The sequence below is a fragment of the Acartia tonsa genome, chromosome 9 (assembly GCF_053477335.1).
Source record: "Acartia tonsa isolate MP-2025a chromosome 9, ASM5347733v1, whole genome shotgun sequence".
NCBI classification, from domain to species: domain Eukaryota; kingdom Metazoa; phylum Arthropoda; class Copepoda; order Calanoida; family Acartiidae; genus Acartia; species Acartia tonsa.
The window spans coordinates 22,817,016-22,832,731 of record NC_137268.1 but is presented as its reverse complement, the minus strand read 5'-3'; the positions used below and the strand labels follow the sequence as shown (position 1 = coordinate 22,832,731).

The 15,716-nt window shown below is 31.4% G+C and overlaps 1 protein-coding gene and 1 long non-coding RNA gene across 3 annotated transcripts in view; one reads left to right on the top strand and one right to left on the bottom strand.

Annotated features, from left to right (window-relative positions):
• Window positions 1–6,954, bottom strand: part of LOC145328533 (transient receptor potential cation channel subfamily A member 1-like) — a 30,324-nt gene extending 23,370 nt beyond the window's left edge. For both annotated transcript variants that reach the window (XM_080172247.1, XM_080172248.1), the window contains exons 1-9: window positions 6,828–6,954; window positions 6,336–6,449; window positions 4,594–4,709; window positions 3,676–3,774; window positions 3,220–3,251; window positions 2,771–2,856; window positions 1,428–1,511; window positions 610–687; window positions 255–337 (exon numbers count right to left, since the gene is read on the bottom strand). In XM_080172247.1, the coding sequence (XP_080028373.1) occupies window positions 255–337; window positions 610–687; window positions 1,428–1,511; window positions 2,771–2,856; window positions 3,220–3,251; window positions 3,676–3,774; window positions 4,594–4,709; window positions 6,336–6,449; window positions 6,828–6,851 (716 nt within the window). In that variant the 5' untranslated portion in view covers window positions 6,852–6,954. The remainder of the gene's footprint in view (window positions 1–254; window positions 338–609; window positions 688–1,427; window positions 1,512–2,770; window positions 2,857–3,219; window positions 3,252–3,675; window positions 3,775–4,593; window positions 4,710–6,335; window positions 6,450–6,827) is intronic.
• Window positions 6,955–13,914: 6,960 nt separating this feature from the next.
• LOC145328248 (uncharacterized) lies at window positions 13,915–15,471 on the top strand. Its single transcript, XR_013882407.1, has 3 exons — window positions 13,915–14,026; window positions 14,591–14,659; window positions 15,399–15,471. It is a non-coding gene; the product is annotated as an uncharacterized LOC145328248 (long non-coding RNA).
• Window positions 15,472–15,716: the final 245 nt, after the last annotated feature.

Sequence of the window (15,716 nt, the reverse complement as noted above, 5' to 3'; positions counted from 1 at the left end):
CAATGCAATCAAGATTTTTCAGTGTGGCTAGGAACCAGTTCTATTTCAGCCAATATTAATTAGTTTTGAAGCCATGCAAGAAAATATATTTTCATTTAATTGACCAGCTAAATGAAAAGGAATTAGAAGCAGCTAGATCAACAGGTAATTACCATACATTTAGTATCTGCATATGTAAAGATTGAGTAGCTTCTTAAAGTACAGATATACATACAAATCCTCATTATAGAGTGGCAATGCTTGTAGAGATTTACTTTATTAGAGCCCCAGCTTGAAGAAGAGTAACAACTGTATCCACTTGTCCATGAGTAGCAGCCAGATGTAGTGCAGAATTGCCCTGCAAAAATACACATAATATGTTTATTTAAAAAGAAAAAAAATATATTTTGTCAAAATATATCAGCCCCCGATTGCTTACTTAATTATACCTAAACGTAGTCTACTTGTGTTTCAATTTAATAATCAGAACAGTCAGACAAACGCTGGATAAAATTATGCGCCCTTGGTTAGGACTTTTAGTTCACCACAGATATATTATATTATTATCAACAGTATTGGTTTTATAGTTGTGTTATTAAGCCAACCTTTATGAAGAACTAAAAGACCTACCTGATTATCTAGTTTATCCAGTAATTCTTTGTCCTTCTTGAGCAGTACAGCAATAACATCATCATTATTTCCTCTGATAGTTATTGTTAGTGTTTCAGATAACAGATTAACTGCTTCCCCAGTTATTCAAGTTCACCCCTTACTGCTAATTATCCTACAAAAAGACCTAGCTTTCCTTTTAGCGTCATATTAATTAGGTAATTATATACTTTCCACTTTCAGTTCCAAACATATTTTTTGTTATTTGCACTTTTATACATCTGTTGTCAATTAAGATTTGTGCATTTTTAAGCTGCTATAATTGTCCCTGTTTAAACTTTCCATTTAAATAACATTTTTGTGCTATTTATAGTTAAAGAGCAATGGTGAAAAAAAAGTTAGTTGGAAAATTTTACCACGTAGCATCTGCTTATATTTTCAAAAAATTGAGTTAATGACTATTCTAACGGTATACATCACATTTTCTTCTATTAACACAAGCCCTGCAGTTTGGATTTTAAAATGAACTCATTTTTGCACATTCTTTAATTTGGCCATAGATGGACACATTTAACATTTAATCTTCAAAAATAAGGCACTTTGGAAAACTGGTTATAATGCATAATTTATTGAAAACCCTAAAATATTTTGTTTTCTTACATAAAACTCCTTACATCAATGAAGAAAATTTGATCCTTATTATAAACGTCTTTCAATGGTGAGAAGGATAAATAAAGCAATAATTTTGTTCCTTTAAATAATACACACTGTATTTAGGTTTCAAATATTTAAAAATGTGTTAGACTTTAACAAAAAAAAAACTCTGTAACAATCCTGATGGCAGCATGATGAAGGCCGGTCATTCCATACTTGTCTTTAGCTTTTACCAGGTACGAATCTTTCTCCAGAAACAGATTAATTACCTAAAATTAACATAGATGAAATCATCCATAAAAGCATCGTAGGGAAAAGATAATAGTTGAAATCATATTAAAGACAGCTTTACGCAAATATAAAAATCAGGGATCGGAAGCCTCACGTAAGCCGCGCATAAGCCTCAGTTTTAAACCTGCTTGTGAGCAGAAAAAAAAATTTCAGAAAGAAGGATTGTCTGCTAAAGAGCCGTTTTATACATCCAGCTGAATTTTATTGTGATAAAATCACGATTTCACTGAGGCTTACACGCGGCTTACGTGAGGCTTCCGATCCCTGATAAAAATGAAAAATTTAAGATGAAAACCAGTTTTTGTAGCTCTGAGGAGCAAAAGGCCTTGGATAACAAAACTGGTAGGTATTAATTATATTATTTTTATTTTAATATTTTTCAGTATGGCTGAAAACCTGTAATAATCCATCAGATATTAATAGGTTTCGGAGCCATACTTGAAAGAATACTAATTTGATCCACAGCCTTTTCTTCTCTCAAATGATTATATATAATACTAGCGGCTTCACCCCTAGCCTTTAGAGGCTTTTTTCCTAAAGGTTCAGGGGAAAATTTCATTTTTTTTCTCTTTTTAATGCTTTAATGCCCCTACAGGAGAAAGAAGGTTTCGCAATCTTTGTGAATTTGATAAAATTAGTTTAAAAGAAGAAATCATTGAGAAAAAAAAAATTATTTAAAAAAAAAGAAAATCATAAGAAAATAGAAAAAAAAGAAAATCATAAGAAAATAGAAAAATAGGTAAAAAAAATTTCTTTTGGTAGGGGGTTGAATTATTATTTTGGGGGGGGGGAGGGGTTAGGGGTGTACCACCCCGCAAGATAGCGTAAAACTACCACAGGACCAGTAGGTATATTTCCTGAAGAGTAGAATCCAATCGGTTCAGTGGTTACAAAGATCTTAAGGGACAGACGGACAGACAGAAATCAAGCTACTTTGTATTACAGATACCAGTAACTAAGGTAAGGTTTTGTAATTGAAAATTAAGGTAAAGATTTATACTATTTTAAAATAGGTATTTCTGAATTATATTGTGGATATAAACTTAATTTTTAAACATAACCTAATTACAAAACTTTTGTGCTACTAAATTTTAAAAGATTTTATAATTAATTGTTTATGAAATTCTATGCAAATATTTCTCCTTAGTTAAATATGCCTCAAAGTTTATTAGTCATGAAATACAGACAAATAGACCCTAATCATAGAAAAGCTTCGCCCCTAACTAAACAGTAAAACCTGAAGTCCTGGAGATATAATTTTGTCCTCAATAATTGAGGTATGTCCGTCGGGGCTAAGAGAACACTCTTGCAATGCTGTAACATCTGTTAATAATTTCATAATTTTAATATTCGTGGAAAATTATGTGTAATGCGATGCTATACATGATTTTCCAGTATTTCTGAAAACCGGTTGTAATCAAGCGGATATTAAACGGTTTCGATGATATACTGAGAAAAAAAAATGTTATTTCCTCGGCAATATATTTCGTGAATATTTTCAAGTTTTGACTTTACATCACAATGAGTAACTAACGAACAGAAGGGAGCTCATAATGAGAAAATTTGTAATATTAATATACATTCCAGATAAGATATTGGTAGAGGACATTTTTCCTAACTGAGGGACGTACAACTAACAGCTGAATATTTGTAATTATAGAGTAGCTTCGCTACTAAAAGTCTTACTTTTAGCTCGTCTCCAATCATATCTTCCATACCTAGATACATCAGCAAAATTAATAATCCTAAATGTGAAAGTAAGAAGATGTTTGCCTGCATGTCTGTACAGAAAGATCACACTAACAGCAAAACTGATATGGAACAGGGAGGGTTTATAACTATTTTGGGGGTTGGTACCGTCACTGTCAAAACATAAATCGCCCGGGGAAAAAATGGGGAAAAAACAGGGGGGAAAATTTAACATTGTGTGAAATAGAAAAAAGTGATACGTGTAAAAAAAATGGGGTAAATTAATTTAAAAGGCTTATCAGTCGACGAAAAGGCTGTAAGGGAGTACAGTAGCAAGTAACTGTAAGTGATGTTATGTAATTAAGAAATAAAATATAATAAAAACTCTAAAGACTAGCCAACAAGGATGACTTGAAAAGTAACTTGCAGCCGAACAAAAAAAATTGCCCTTACCTGCATGCAAATAGAAATGGTGTCATGTCGTCGGAATTTTTGAGCTGGGTGTTAGCACCACGTTCAAATAGATACTTGACTATTTCAACATGAGAATACCTACAAAAATACGTGGATATTATGATAAGGCAAAAATTGTCGTTGATCTAGCTTGCTAACATGGAACTCGTTTATTTTTCAGTTCGCTCATTCAGTAGGACGGGAGGGAATGGGGTAAAGAAGGTTTAGGGGGGGGGTCGTTATTTTAGCCCTCTACAAGTTTCAATTTATTTGAAATCATGAAAATAGGAAAAATAACAAGGATGAAACATCCATACGCACTAAACAAATTAAACTACCAAAAATTACATAAAATTACTTCAAATTTTCAAATAAAAGAAATAGAACTTTTAATATATAGAATTATAACCATATTTGATATTAATGGGAACAAAAACTTTAACATTTAATAATTTGATGAAAATTGACTGACTCTAGTTTCCTCAACAGAAAGAAAACATAATTAATAGGATATAAATCCCTTTTTAAGTTTAAGGAATTGTAATGCCAGATTGACTATCTATAACTTCTATCTATAATACAAAGTAGAATGATGTATGTCTGTCTGTCCGTCCGTCTGTCCATCTGTCCCTTAAGATCTCGGTAACCACTAAACCGATTGGATTCTACTCTTCAGAGAATATACCTACTGGTCCTGTGGTGGTTTTAGGCTATTAACTTGGGGGTCGGGACACCACCCACCCCTCCGCCAAAAAAAAAATCCCCCTCCATTTTTTTTTTAATCAGTTCGAAATCAGTGGTGCACTTCCATTTTTTTATTTAATTATTTTTTTTAATTACCTCTTGGGGCATAGCCCCTAGAGAGACTAGGGGCGAAGGCGCTAGTATCTATTTAAAGAAGCATGTATGAAAAGATACCTAGCTGCGTAATGGAGAGCAGTACATTTTTTTTCATCAACCATATTGATGTCAAGATTCTTGGTTCTCTCTTCTATCAGTCTAATAAACTTCTTCTCATCCCCATCTTTAGCATACTATAAAGTTATACAGGGTGTTTCAATAGAAACGTCTTTTTTAAATTCTTAATTATGCATAGAAAATAAAACAATTATATAAAATGCTTTATATATTTGGAAAACCTGTTCTGGGACATTTAAGTTTCAAATAATTGAAAATTATTTTTTCAATAACTTATGCCTCAAAAACCGGTTTTTCCAAAGACCTTATTTTTGAAGATTTATGGATTTAAAGATTGTGGAAAAAATGTGCACATTTTGAAAATTCAAATTGCGCGGCTTGTATTAATAGTAAAAAAACGTTATGCATACCGTTAGAATCGTCATGAACTCTAGTTTTTGGATGTATAGGAACCATTCATGTGCTATGTATAGTAAAGGAACTACGTGGTAAAATGTTTAAATTTTCTTTAAACTTTTCAACATTTCTCACATTTTTCAACGTAGCTCCTAAACTACAAATAGCACTTTATAATAGTACATTTATTTTTAGAAACAAGAGTTTATGACGATTCTAACGATATGCATGACGTTTTTCTACTATTAATGCAAGCCGCGCAATTTGAATTTTAAAAATGTGCACATTTTTTCCACAACCTTAAATCCGTAAATCTTCAAAAATAAGGCCTTTGGAAAAACCGGTTTTTGAGGCATAAGTTATTGAAAAAATAATTTTCAAATATTTGAAACATAAATGTCCCAGAATAGGTTTTCCAAATATATAAAGCATTTTATATAATTGTTTTATTTTCTATGCATAATTACGAATTTAAAAAAGACGTTTCTATTGAAACACCCTGTATATTGTATTATAGACAGCTTTCCGCAGATTTAAAATTTAAAATAAAATTTTATACTAATATTATGATTTTTATTTTGTAATTTGTAGAAAACTGTCTAAAATATAATACGATACAGGATTTTTCAGTATGGCAGTTCTAACCCAGTTGATATTAATCTGTCTGAAAGCTATACTGGAAATATGTAAAGAGAGAATTATGAAAAGGACAAACGGACAAAGTGAATTAAAGCGCAAAAGTTAAGTTGTCATAAAAAAATGTGGTTTATGTATTTCTCGTATTCATTCGAATCCGATAGATAGGAACCGGTTCTCACCCATATGAAAAAACTATGTCTAGCATCGTATTATATCCAGCTTTCTATGAATATAAAAATGTACAATCATAAGATTAAAACCAGTTTTAATAATTATTATAATTGTACATTTTATATCCGCGGAAAGCCGTTTATAATACGATGCGAGAAATAACTATTATAAGCATGACCGACAGACTGACAGACCAAAAAATGTATACAGGACCGTATAGGATAAAAAGTCAGGAAGGAAGGGCACAATTGGCTGTTTATTACACTAGTCCCCAAAGTTTTCAATAACGTTTTCTTATTCGATAGCTTAACAACTTTGGGGATTTATAATGAATTTTGATTGGTTGATTCATTAAGTTGAGTGTCCAAAGATTCAACCAATTATTGTAATCTATAGAAGAAATAATTTTGTATATCATCGTTGGAGATGTACATCAATTTGTCGGCCATTGTCTTTTCCCTTTAGATCCCCCCTACATCCTCAAGAAAAAAATAGAAAATAAAAATCTTCGTTTTTATCTTGAGTATAAATTTTACCTTGAAAATCTTTTTGGGGTCATTTAGATTTTGATGAGCTGTGGATAATTGATTTCTTAGTTGAATAATTCCTCCTCCATTTGTCTGGCCCTCTATATCACTACCTCTTTTTTCCTATTTTATAAAGTAGTAAGGATTTTATGTCCGATGCTTAGCTGCTTTATTTTTTTAGTTTTGAGCTATTTTTCTAGCATCTTCCTAAACCCTCAAATACATGTACATTGGACGTCCTAGATGCTCGGGGGTCAGCCTCTAGTTTTGAAATAAAAAATAAAGGGAGCTTCCACACAAACTTCCCTGGTGAGCAAGTATTTGCGGCATGGATGGAAACCGCTGAACTGTTGTTTAATTTTTTATAAAATGCTTTCTTGGCATTTTGATTTTAATAGAAATTTTAATATGTCAATAAACAAAGAAGAAACGTTTAATACCAAGAATTAACGTAAGAACTAACATTTTTTATAGATTAGCTCCGCTACCAGAAAAAAATACCTTGATTCTCGTAAAAAACTTCATTTTGAATTAAACTCTAGGTCATAGCTTTAATGATACTAAATTACCATATCTCAGAAATTAGTTGTGATTATTTTAATAACTCTAATCCTATAATTAAACATGAACGTATATGTCCAAAAAATGCAAAACTAATAATGTTTTGGAGAAATTGCGTCTAAGGGCTAAACTTGATAATCAGGACATTAATTTGTATGTCTAAACAAAATTGTCCTTAAATTTGTTGCAAAAATACATGAATGCAGAAAAATGGCATACTATCATTTTTAGGATTTGATTATAGAGATGCCTTTGTACCTTGTTTTCCTTGTAATCGATATTACAAAAAATCAGATGAATTGGATAATTATATTATACAAAAGTTGTTGTCAAAAAAGTTAAAAATCATTATGCTTTAAATTTACGTACAGGCTTTGTGGTAATGATTATTGAGTCTCCACGCTTTCCAAATATTACCTAATCGTTATAGAAATCATAATGCAAAGTTTAAAATCAATTGGACGATTCTAACATGTACAAATTAAAAAAAATAGCTATCTGTTTACATATAAAAATTTATTGTAAAAAAGTAAAAAGTCTTCATGTTTTAAACAGACATACGGACGATTATATAGTTGCTTCCTAAATCATAACTTATTATTATAAGAATCTATAGGGATTCCAACATGTATAAATTAACGAACACATGTAACCGACCCTAATTATAGTAAAGCTTCGCTTTTAAAAAGATAAGAGTTTTATCAGCGTCCTTTTTATTACATTTTAATGAACAATGTGGAAATTAAAGAATTGACCTATTCAAAGGCCAATCCTTAATATGGACGATTACGTTTAATATTTATATCCTGTATTTTAATAATCATCTTTATTATTATTATTATTATTTTAGAAAATTTTCATGTTGCGTTACTTATGGATTTAAAAGAAGTAATAAAAAGTCGCTCATAATTTTCATAATAAGCCCTAGGTACAATTTTAGATTTTACAAAATCAAAATTAATCCAAATCATGGTTTTCCAATGGCAATAAAAAACAATACTTTGAATTTTAATAATTTACCCTAGAAAGCTGTCTAAATAACTATTAAACAGTAACAGTAACAAGCCCTTTTCACTCCACAGGGGGGAGTATAGGCCGCTGACAATTTGTCAGAGTTTCTGTAACAATGTGGCTTTTTATGGATATGGGATAGGATTGTCAGCCCTAAGCCCTATGATTGCGGTGTAAAGCGTCCATTTGCCCATCAGACAACCAACCCTGTGATTGCACGACCTTTGTCTGAGAAGTCCTAACTGTGCATGGTAGTGAGTTGCGCCTGTTTTGGGCCAAGGCATTCCCCATACTCTATCTATTTATGTCGCGCACCTGACATAGCAGCAGTAGGAGCCATTTTTAACGTCTTTAGTTATGACGCGGTGTCGGACCGAGATTCGAACATATCACCTTCCCGACGACGAGCGGATGCGATACGTGTTGAGCCACGGTCGCGGGTGATAAATAACTATTACTTGTCTTATAAAGATTGTAGATTCTATGTTTATTATGGTGGATCGTATGAGATCCCAAGAACAGTTCTAAAAACTATATCACAATGAAATATAACAAGTACTATTTTGACCTTTTTAAAAGAGAAAGTTATAAGAATAACAGTATTAAAATAGTAAAATCCGTGGTACTCGACCCTGTCTTTGTTTACGGGGACTAAAAACATAAGTAAATCAAAATCACCCAACCTAACAAAGACTGGGACGAACACTCCCTTTTTAACGTGCATAAAAAATCATTTAAATAAAACACTTTCTATATCCAGTTTTATCCAGTTATGTTAAAATGGCCTAGTTAAAATAAAACGCGCTACAACCTTCAACTCTTTGTACTAACAAAATCATTACAGACAAACATACTTTCTACTTTAATAAACGTTTTTATAAAACAACAAATTTACCAAAATAGTATATTTTTTTCTCTTGGAAAACGGATATAGAAAATTATATGATCATAAATAAGAATTTTGTATAAATATAATGTAATAATAGATTATCAATTTTGTGAATTTTAATTAAATATAACAATGAATGTGATAACATTTTTATAATAATTTTTGATAGACCAGTAATATAAAATAGTTTTTAATGATATAGTATATCTTAAACATTTTCTTAAAAAACTTTGTGATCTTGCTATTTTTTTAACATATTATCACTGTTTTAAACGAAGGCATATCACAAAAAAGGGTTAAGCTCACCTCCGCATATTAAAACTTTCACTGGCAGAGTTCTATAAATATAGGATGAAAAGGAAGCTCTGTATCAGTTTTCGGAGTACCACTACATCAGATTCAGCTTCTATACATTGCCATAAGCCCGTTCATTTGTGATGTGACTTCATACAACAATAGCACCTGTAATAGAATATTTTTAATATTAAATTGAAATTTTAGAACTGAAAATAAAATACTGAAAATTAATGACTGGTTTTCTTTAATTAATTGAAGGGTTAATCCCAACATTATTAGAAACTATGTAAAGCAGAATATCCTCCGCTTTTGGATTATTAAACAAATTCTGGGTTAAAACCAGGCTAGAGGAAATGACGTCCTAGCGGTTTGTTTGATAATTTTTGAAGGCTAGGGATAAGGGTTTGGCAGTAGAATTTGAGTAGGAAAACTGATAATTCTAGGGCGGACTGACTCTAAGTGTAAAAAGTATAACTAACTTAGTCTCAATCTGACCTAGAATTTAGGACATGGTACAAAAGGGTTAAAAAATACATTGATATTTCTGACGGAACGGTTTAAACGGCTGTATCTACGAGTAAGTGAGAGTTGCAGCTAGGTGACACTAACAAATCTAGCTCCTCGAGACCGGCGGTACGTTCCAATGGACAAAATTTGTCTTGGTAGATAAAACGTTGAAGTAGCTACTAAATTTTTTTAAACAAGGATGACAACATTTACAAAAGCAAGAATCTAAAGTAAAAAGATAGGACAATAACACTAGAGAAGAGTTTTTGAAAATCTGGATTTAATTATAGAGATGTTCAAATTATAAAAAAGAGCTATTCGTTACGGACGGACCGACCCTATTCATGAGAAAGCTTCGCTTTTAAAGTTGTATTTTTTAATTTTCTGTTATCGTCCTTGACAACACAGAATATTTGCTTTGCTTTTTAGTAGCGAAGCTACTCTATATCTCTAAAAGTTTATCTGTGCATAAGAAATTTGAAGATTCTCAGCACCAAAAAGCTCACTTTGTCCGTTTATCTATGTAATATTCAATGAAAGAGGTTTCTACAGGAAAATGTTTTTTTATATGCTTCTTACAAAGATTGACGTAAAAAGGCTGTCTTAATTTGTTTATTGGTGTTATCATCCTCTTTAAGTAATTTAATAAAAATTTTTAGAATTGCATTTTATGAAAGATAAAAAATCGTTTAAAAAATATTTTATTTGTTTGTGCACTTTTTAAAATTTTCTGATATATTACAAAATAAAATTTTACAAAGCATTTTAAGATCCTTCAAAAAGAGTTAACATATTTGTCACAGATATTTATTCCAATTGTGCCTCGTAATCTTTTTTTTGTTGATTTATGATAATACTAGCTGTTTCTACTGTTATGGAGGTACCCTTTCCAAAATAGCTGTAATCCTTCCTTGGACTTAAAAGAGGTTGCACTGTAAAGGAGAACTATGTCATTTTAAAGGTTAACGAGATCTTAAGCTGCAGATAGACACACAGACATCCTGTTCCTGTAAACTGAAAAAAACAACAAGCTTGACAAAATCCATAAAATCCAATGTTTTAAGATGAGAAAGAAGGCCAAACGAATAGAGTATCAGAACTTAATAAGCAGAACATAAATCTTAAGTATAAAAATTCTACATAAATTTGTTGAAAATTGCTTAAATACATGATGCAAGAAAAGGACATACTACATTCATTTTTAAGATTTGATATATAGAGAAACCTCTTTTATAATATTGTGTCTTGTTGTTCTAGGAATCAGTTTTTCAAAAATCTGATTATTGAGTTGTATTCCAATATTGTTATAGTAATTATCATGCAACGTTTGAAATCGATAGGACAATTCTATCATGTCTAAATTAACGAAAAAAATTGCATTTTAGTACAGACAGACCGATCCTAATTACATAATAAGCTTCGCCTTTAAAACAGTGAGAAACCTCGACTTATTAATGTGTACCAAATTTACTCTGCCAGTCAATATTAATATGTGGAACCATAAGGACATGGTTTTATATCATATTTCTATAATATGGTATGTTTTGCTGCAAAGAGTAGCATACTTTATAAGTATTTGTATGGCAGTATGTCCGTCGAAGCAAAAAAATATCAAATATAGTAATTTGTTATATACACCATTCTTTTAGTTTATTCCAATACTAGCTGCTATGCCTTTAGAGGCCTCAAGGAACACTTGAGGGGGGGAGAGTCAAATTGTATAACCCAATTTATTATTTTTATATTTTGTGGGTGGGTTGCCCTCCCCCCATTTTTAATTTTAGTTAAAAAAAATTTAAAGAAAAAAATTATTTTTTTGGGGTGGTAGGGGAATTTTTTTCTATGGGCGATTTCTTTCGGGAGGGTGGTGTTACCCTCCCCCAAAATAGTTATGAACCTTCCCGGGACCTATAAGAAGAACCCGAGCGGTACAGCAGTTAGCGAGATCCTTCGGTACACACAAACAGACAAACAAACAGACAGACAGACAAACAAACATCCTGTTACTTTATTATTTTCCAATATAACCTAAATATTATTTTAGATGTTATGTTGTTAATAGCAACAAATCTTCCTTACAAGTCTTTAAAATTAACCAATCGAAAAAAATTTATTTCATAAACTTTTTGCATGTAAATAAAGTGCTACATCTTTTAAATTTTAGAATATTTTGTTTAGGTTATTCTTAATGATTATATTTGGAGTTGAAGCTCAACTAAATAAAGAGACTGTACTTACATTCGATGACCCCACACTTTTACCAGGCAAATTAAAAAGGCGCAACGCAGTCGCAGTCTTAATAATGCATGTATGTTGTCTGTATATAAAATTAAGTGTCTTACTATATATCCTACTAGCGGCTGAAACCCCAAGCATCTAGGGAACTCTGTCTTCAAAGGAGTAAGGACCTATGTGAGCCTTCATTGTAAAGGAGTACCCTATCGGTTCAGCGGTTAGCGATACTCTTCGCTACAGACAGAAAAGCTTACTAATTTATGTAATAGGATTATACAAAGTAGTATGGTATTTTATGTCTGTAACTTAAGTATTAGAACCATTGAGTTATCCATTTTCTGAAAGGTTTTAGACTTTTTAATTTCATATTTAAGTCTTTGGATTGCTTTATGCTTTTTTGCTACTTTTTTCTTACCACTTCTATTACATAACTGTTAGATGCTAGGGGCGCATACGCTAGTGTTATAAAAGTAACATAACGTGTATGTATTTATGCTTTGTTTTTGTGAATCTTCTTGTATTATGTCTTTCTGAATTCCTTGGGAGGGGAGGGGGGAGCAATAAAATAGCTAAAATTATCTCAGGTTCTCTGTTAAAAGAAAGTTTTCATTAGTTAAAAAGATCTTTTGGTACGGTCAGACACACACAAAAATAAGCATACACACTACCTCTTTAAAGGGAGTGTAAACGTAAAAATTTCTCATCTGATTATCAAAGAAAAAGAAACGAGAGACAGTTTTGCCCTATCTTTGAGATTATATGAATGAGATGATGTTAAAGTTTGATAATCTGATGAGAAATTTTCTCGATTACAGTCCATTTAAAATAAGGAAACTGCTTAATTATTACAACGGAAATATTAAGGGCTTTTCAAGAGAAAATTTTAATTCAAGTATATTTGTTTATTATTAACTAAGTTTACAGTTTTTTGTCATAATTTTGACAAGGGCCATTACGTCTAAATAGCAACTATAGTGACAGTTTTTTTTAATAATTCAAAATATCCGTCTATCCTTCTATTAAGGATATTCGGCAAAATTATTTTGTGTATTCGCTTTAACAATGATAAATTTACTCCATAAATCGCTTTGTAAGTCTGTCTGACCTTAATGATATAATGAGGAAATTAGATTTTTGTTAAACTGCATTTTGGCTTCAGTTTTAAATTTAGTTGTTGGCTTCGCTAATTAGGGGATTTAATCACAATAAACAGGGGGAGTGGTATTGGAACAAAGGGAATAGTTATTTCTGGCATCGTATTATAAACAGCTTTCCGCGGATATAGAATGAACAATTATTAGATAAAAACCAGTTTTTTAGCCCGTGCCTTTGGCATTATTGTACATTTTTATATTCGTAGAAAGCTGGATATAATACGATGCTAGACATAGTTTTTTCGTATGGATGAGAACCGGTTCCTATCCACCGGATTCGAATGAATACGAGAAAGTATGTTCTCTCAATCTTTGGCTTAAAAAATCTTTAAATCTTTAATAATTAGTTCAAACTAACGGTGTCCAAACTTTTTAACTAGTGATAGAAGGTGTTATTGAGGATGAACATCAATTTATCGATTATTGTCCTATCCCTTAAGATCCCTGACTTTTTGTTTGTATTTAGACCGAAGTTACAAATTTAGTTATGCCAAGCTGACACCAATTAAAAGGAAATCATTTAATTAACTTCATACAAAAATGTACAAACTTACATTATGTTTTTGCGGTAAAAACTGACCACAACCGATTTTTCAATTTGTTTGGAGTACCTGCGGTAACCCTGTGGGACACTAACCAAAATGGACTTGTAGGGCTTATATTACCCCTACATAACCTAAACAAACCCCGAAAAATTTTATAAATACCCTTTATTAAATCTTAAAGAACAAAAGAAAACAAAACTGGTAATAATCTTATGATTTTTTAAAATTTAATATGCATAAAAAATTATCTGTTATACGATGCTAAACATGATTTTTCAATGCGGCTGTGAACCAAGCGGATATAAATAGGTTTCGTAGCCATACTGAAATATAAATCATGTATGCAATAAAGAATAAATAGAGTAATGAAATGAAAACTGCCTAGTGGAAGCTTCTCTGACCTCACAGTTTGTTACATGGCAAAATTTCAATATTGGGAATATTCAAAAGGAATTTACATCTTCAAAACTCCAAACAAATCTAATGGATTCTTTTCGTTCGGTAAGCTTACTATTTGTTAAGGTAGTTGAAATTTTGTCAGTTGTGTTACATAATATCTCAAAAACAGCAGCTACTATGTTTATTATTCTGCTTTTCTAGGAAGATTTATAGTTGCCATTAAATAACATTGTAGAGATAAGCCAATTTTATAATTCAAATTAAAAAAGTAAAGTGAGGGTTTTGTCAAAGAGGGAGAAAACATTGGGCTGTTCATGAAACTAGTCCCCAAAGTTTATAATAACGTTTTCTTAATCATTGACTTAACAACTTTGGGAATTATATTAAATTTTAGTAGGTTGGTTCATTAAATTAAGTATCCAAACTTTTACACAACAAACTATAATCTACAGAAGGGGTAATTTTGTGCATTATCATTGGCGGGGATGTGGGGATGTACATCAATTTATCGCCCTTTAAGTTCTTTATGGTTTTGAAGATTTTGATATGATTATGGGGCATTACATCATAATCATATTTTACTGATTATGGCTAAAGTTGTGACGTTTCCTTAATTTTACCTTTTTGTAACAAGAATCGTCATGTAGTGTTTCAAATATTTTTTAGGTCATCTGACAGATTTTTCCATGGGCTGGTTCAGTCTAACAAATTTCTCATCTAATTTTATAAATAACGGTTTTTATTTCTTAAATTATAACCTTATATAAAAGTAACAGGATGTCTGTGTGTAGCGAAGTATATCGCTAACAGCTTGACCGATATGGTTCTCCCGTTCAGTGAAACTTTTTGTTGGTTAGCTATTACTTACTCGCCACAAAAAAAGTGCCTACTATGGAGAATTTATATAATGTAGCGATTTAAAAGTTAACGGGGGAACAATACTTATTTGAATATTTTTATTTTGCTTTAATGATTATCCGAATAAGAATAAGAATAAACAAAAAAAACAATCATAAAGGTATAAATTTAAAGTATAAGTAGGGGGAATGCCTTTGCCCTTAAACAGGTACAACTCAATACCGTACACAGTCAGGACTTTCATTTTTATTAACGAGAAATGTTCATAATGTTAATGGATATATTATTACTTGGATCTTTCTACAGATTTTCCTGTTCTCTAATAAAGTGAAATCTGCAGCGGGCTAAAAAAAACATTCCTCACTTTCACCCCTTTACCCCATCCCCTCCCCTCCTACTGGATAAACTAACTGACAAATGAACGAAATTCATGTTAGCAAGCTAAATTGACGACAATTTTTCCCTTGTTTTACGTTTTATAAAAAATACTACAACACTTGAATAACATATAATACCTGAAGAGTAGAATCCGATCGGTTCAGTGGTTACCGAGATCTTAAGGGACAGACGGACAGACATCAAGCTACTTTGTATTATAGATTATTCATGCATTTAGATTTGATTGAAGCAGGAAAATGGATTCCTTTTTGTATTGTTAAAAATAAATCTAATATTGTCATTTATAAAGGTAAAACAGATATTTTGAGTTAACATGATTACTTTTACATATACTATCCCTATAATGAAGTAACAGGATGTCTGTGTGTTTGTATGTTTGTACTGAATTATCTTGCTAACCGCTGAGCCGATTAGGTTCTCCTTAACAGGGTAGCTTCTTATAGGTCCCGGGAAGGTTTATAACTATTTTAGAGAGGAGGGTACCACCACCCTCCCAAGAGAAACCACAAAAAATCGAATTTTTAAAAATATTCTT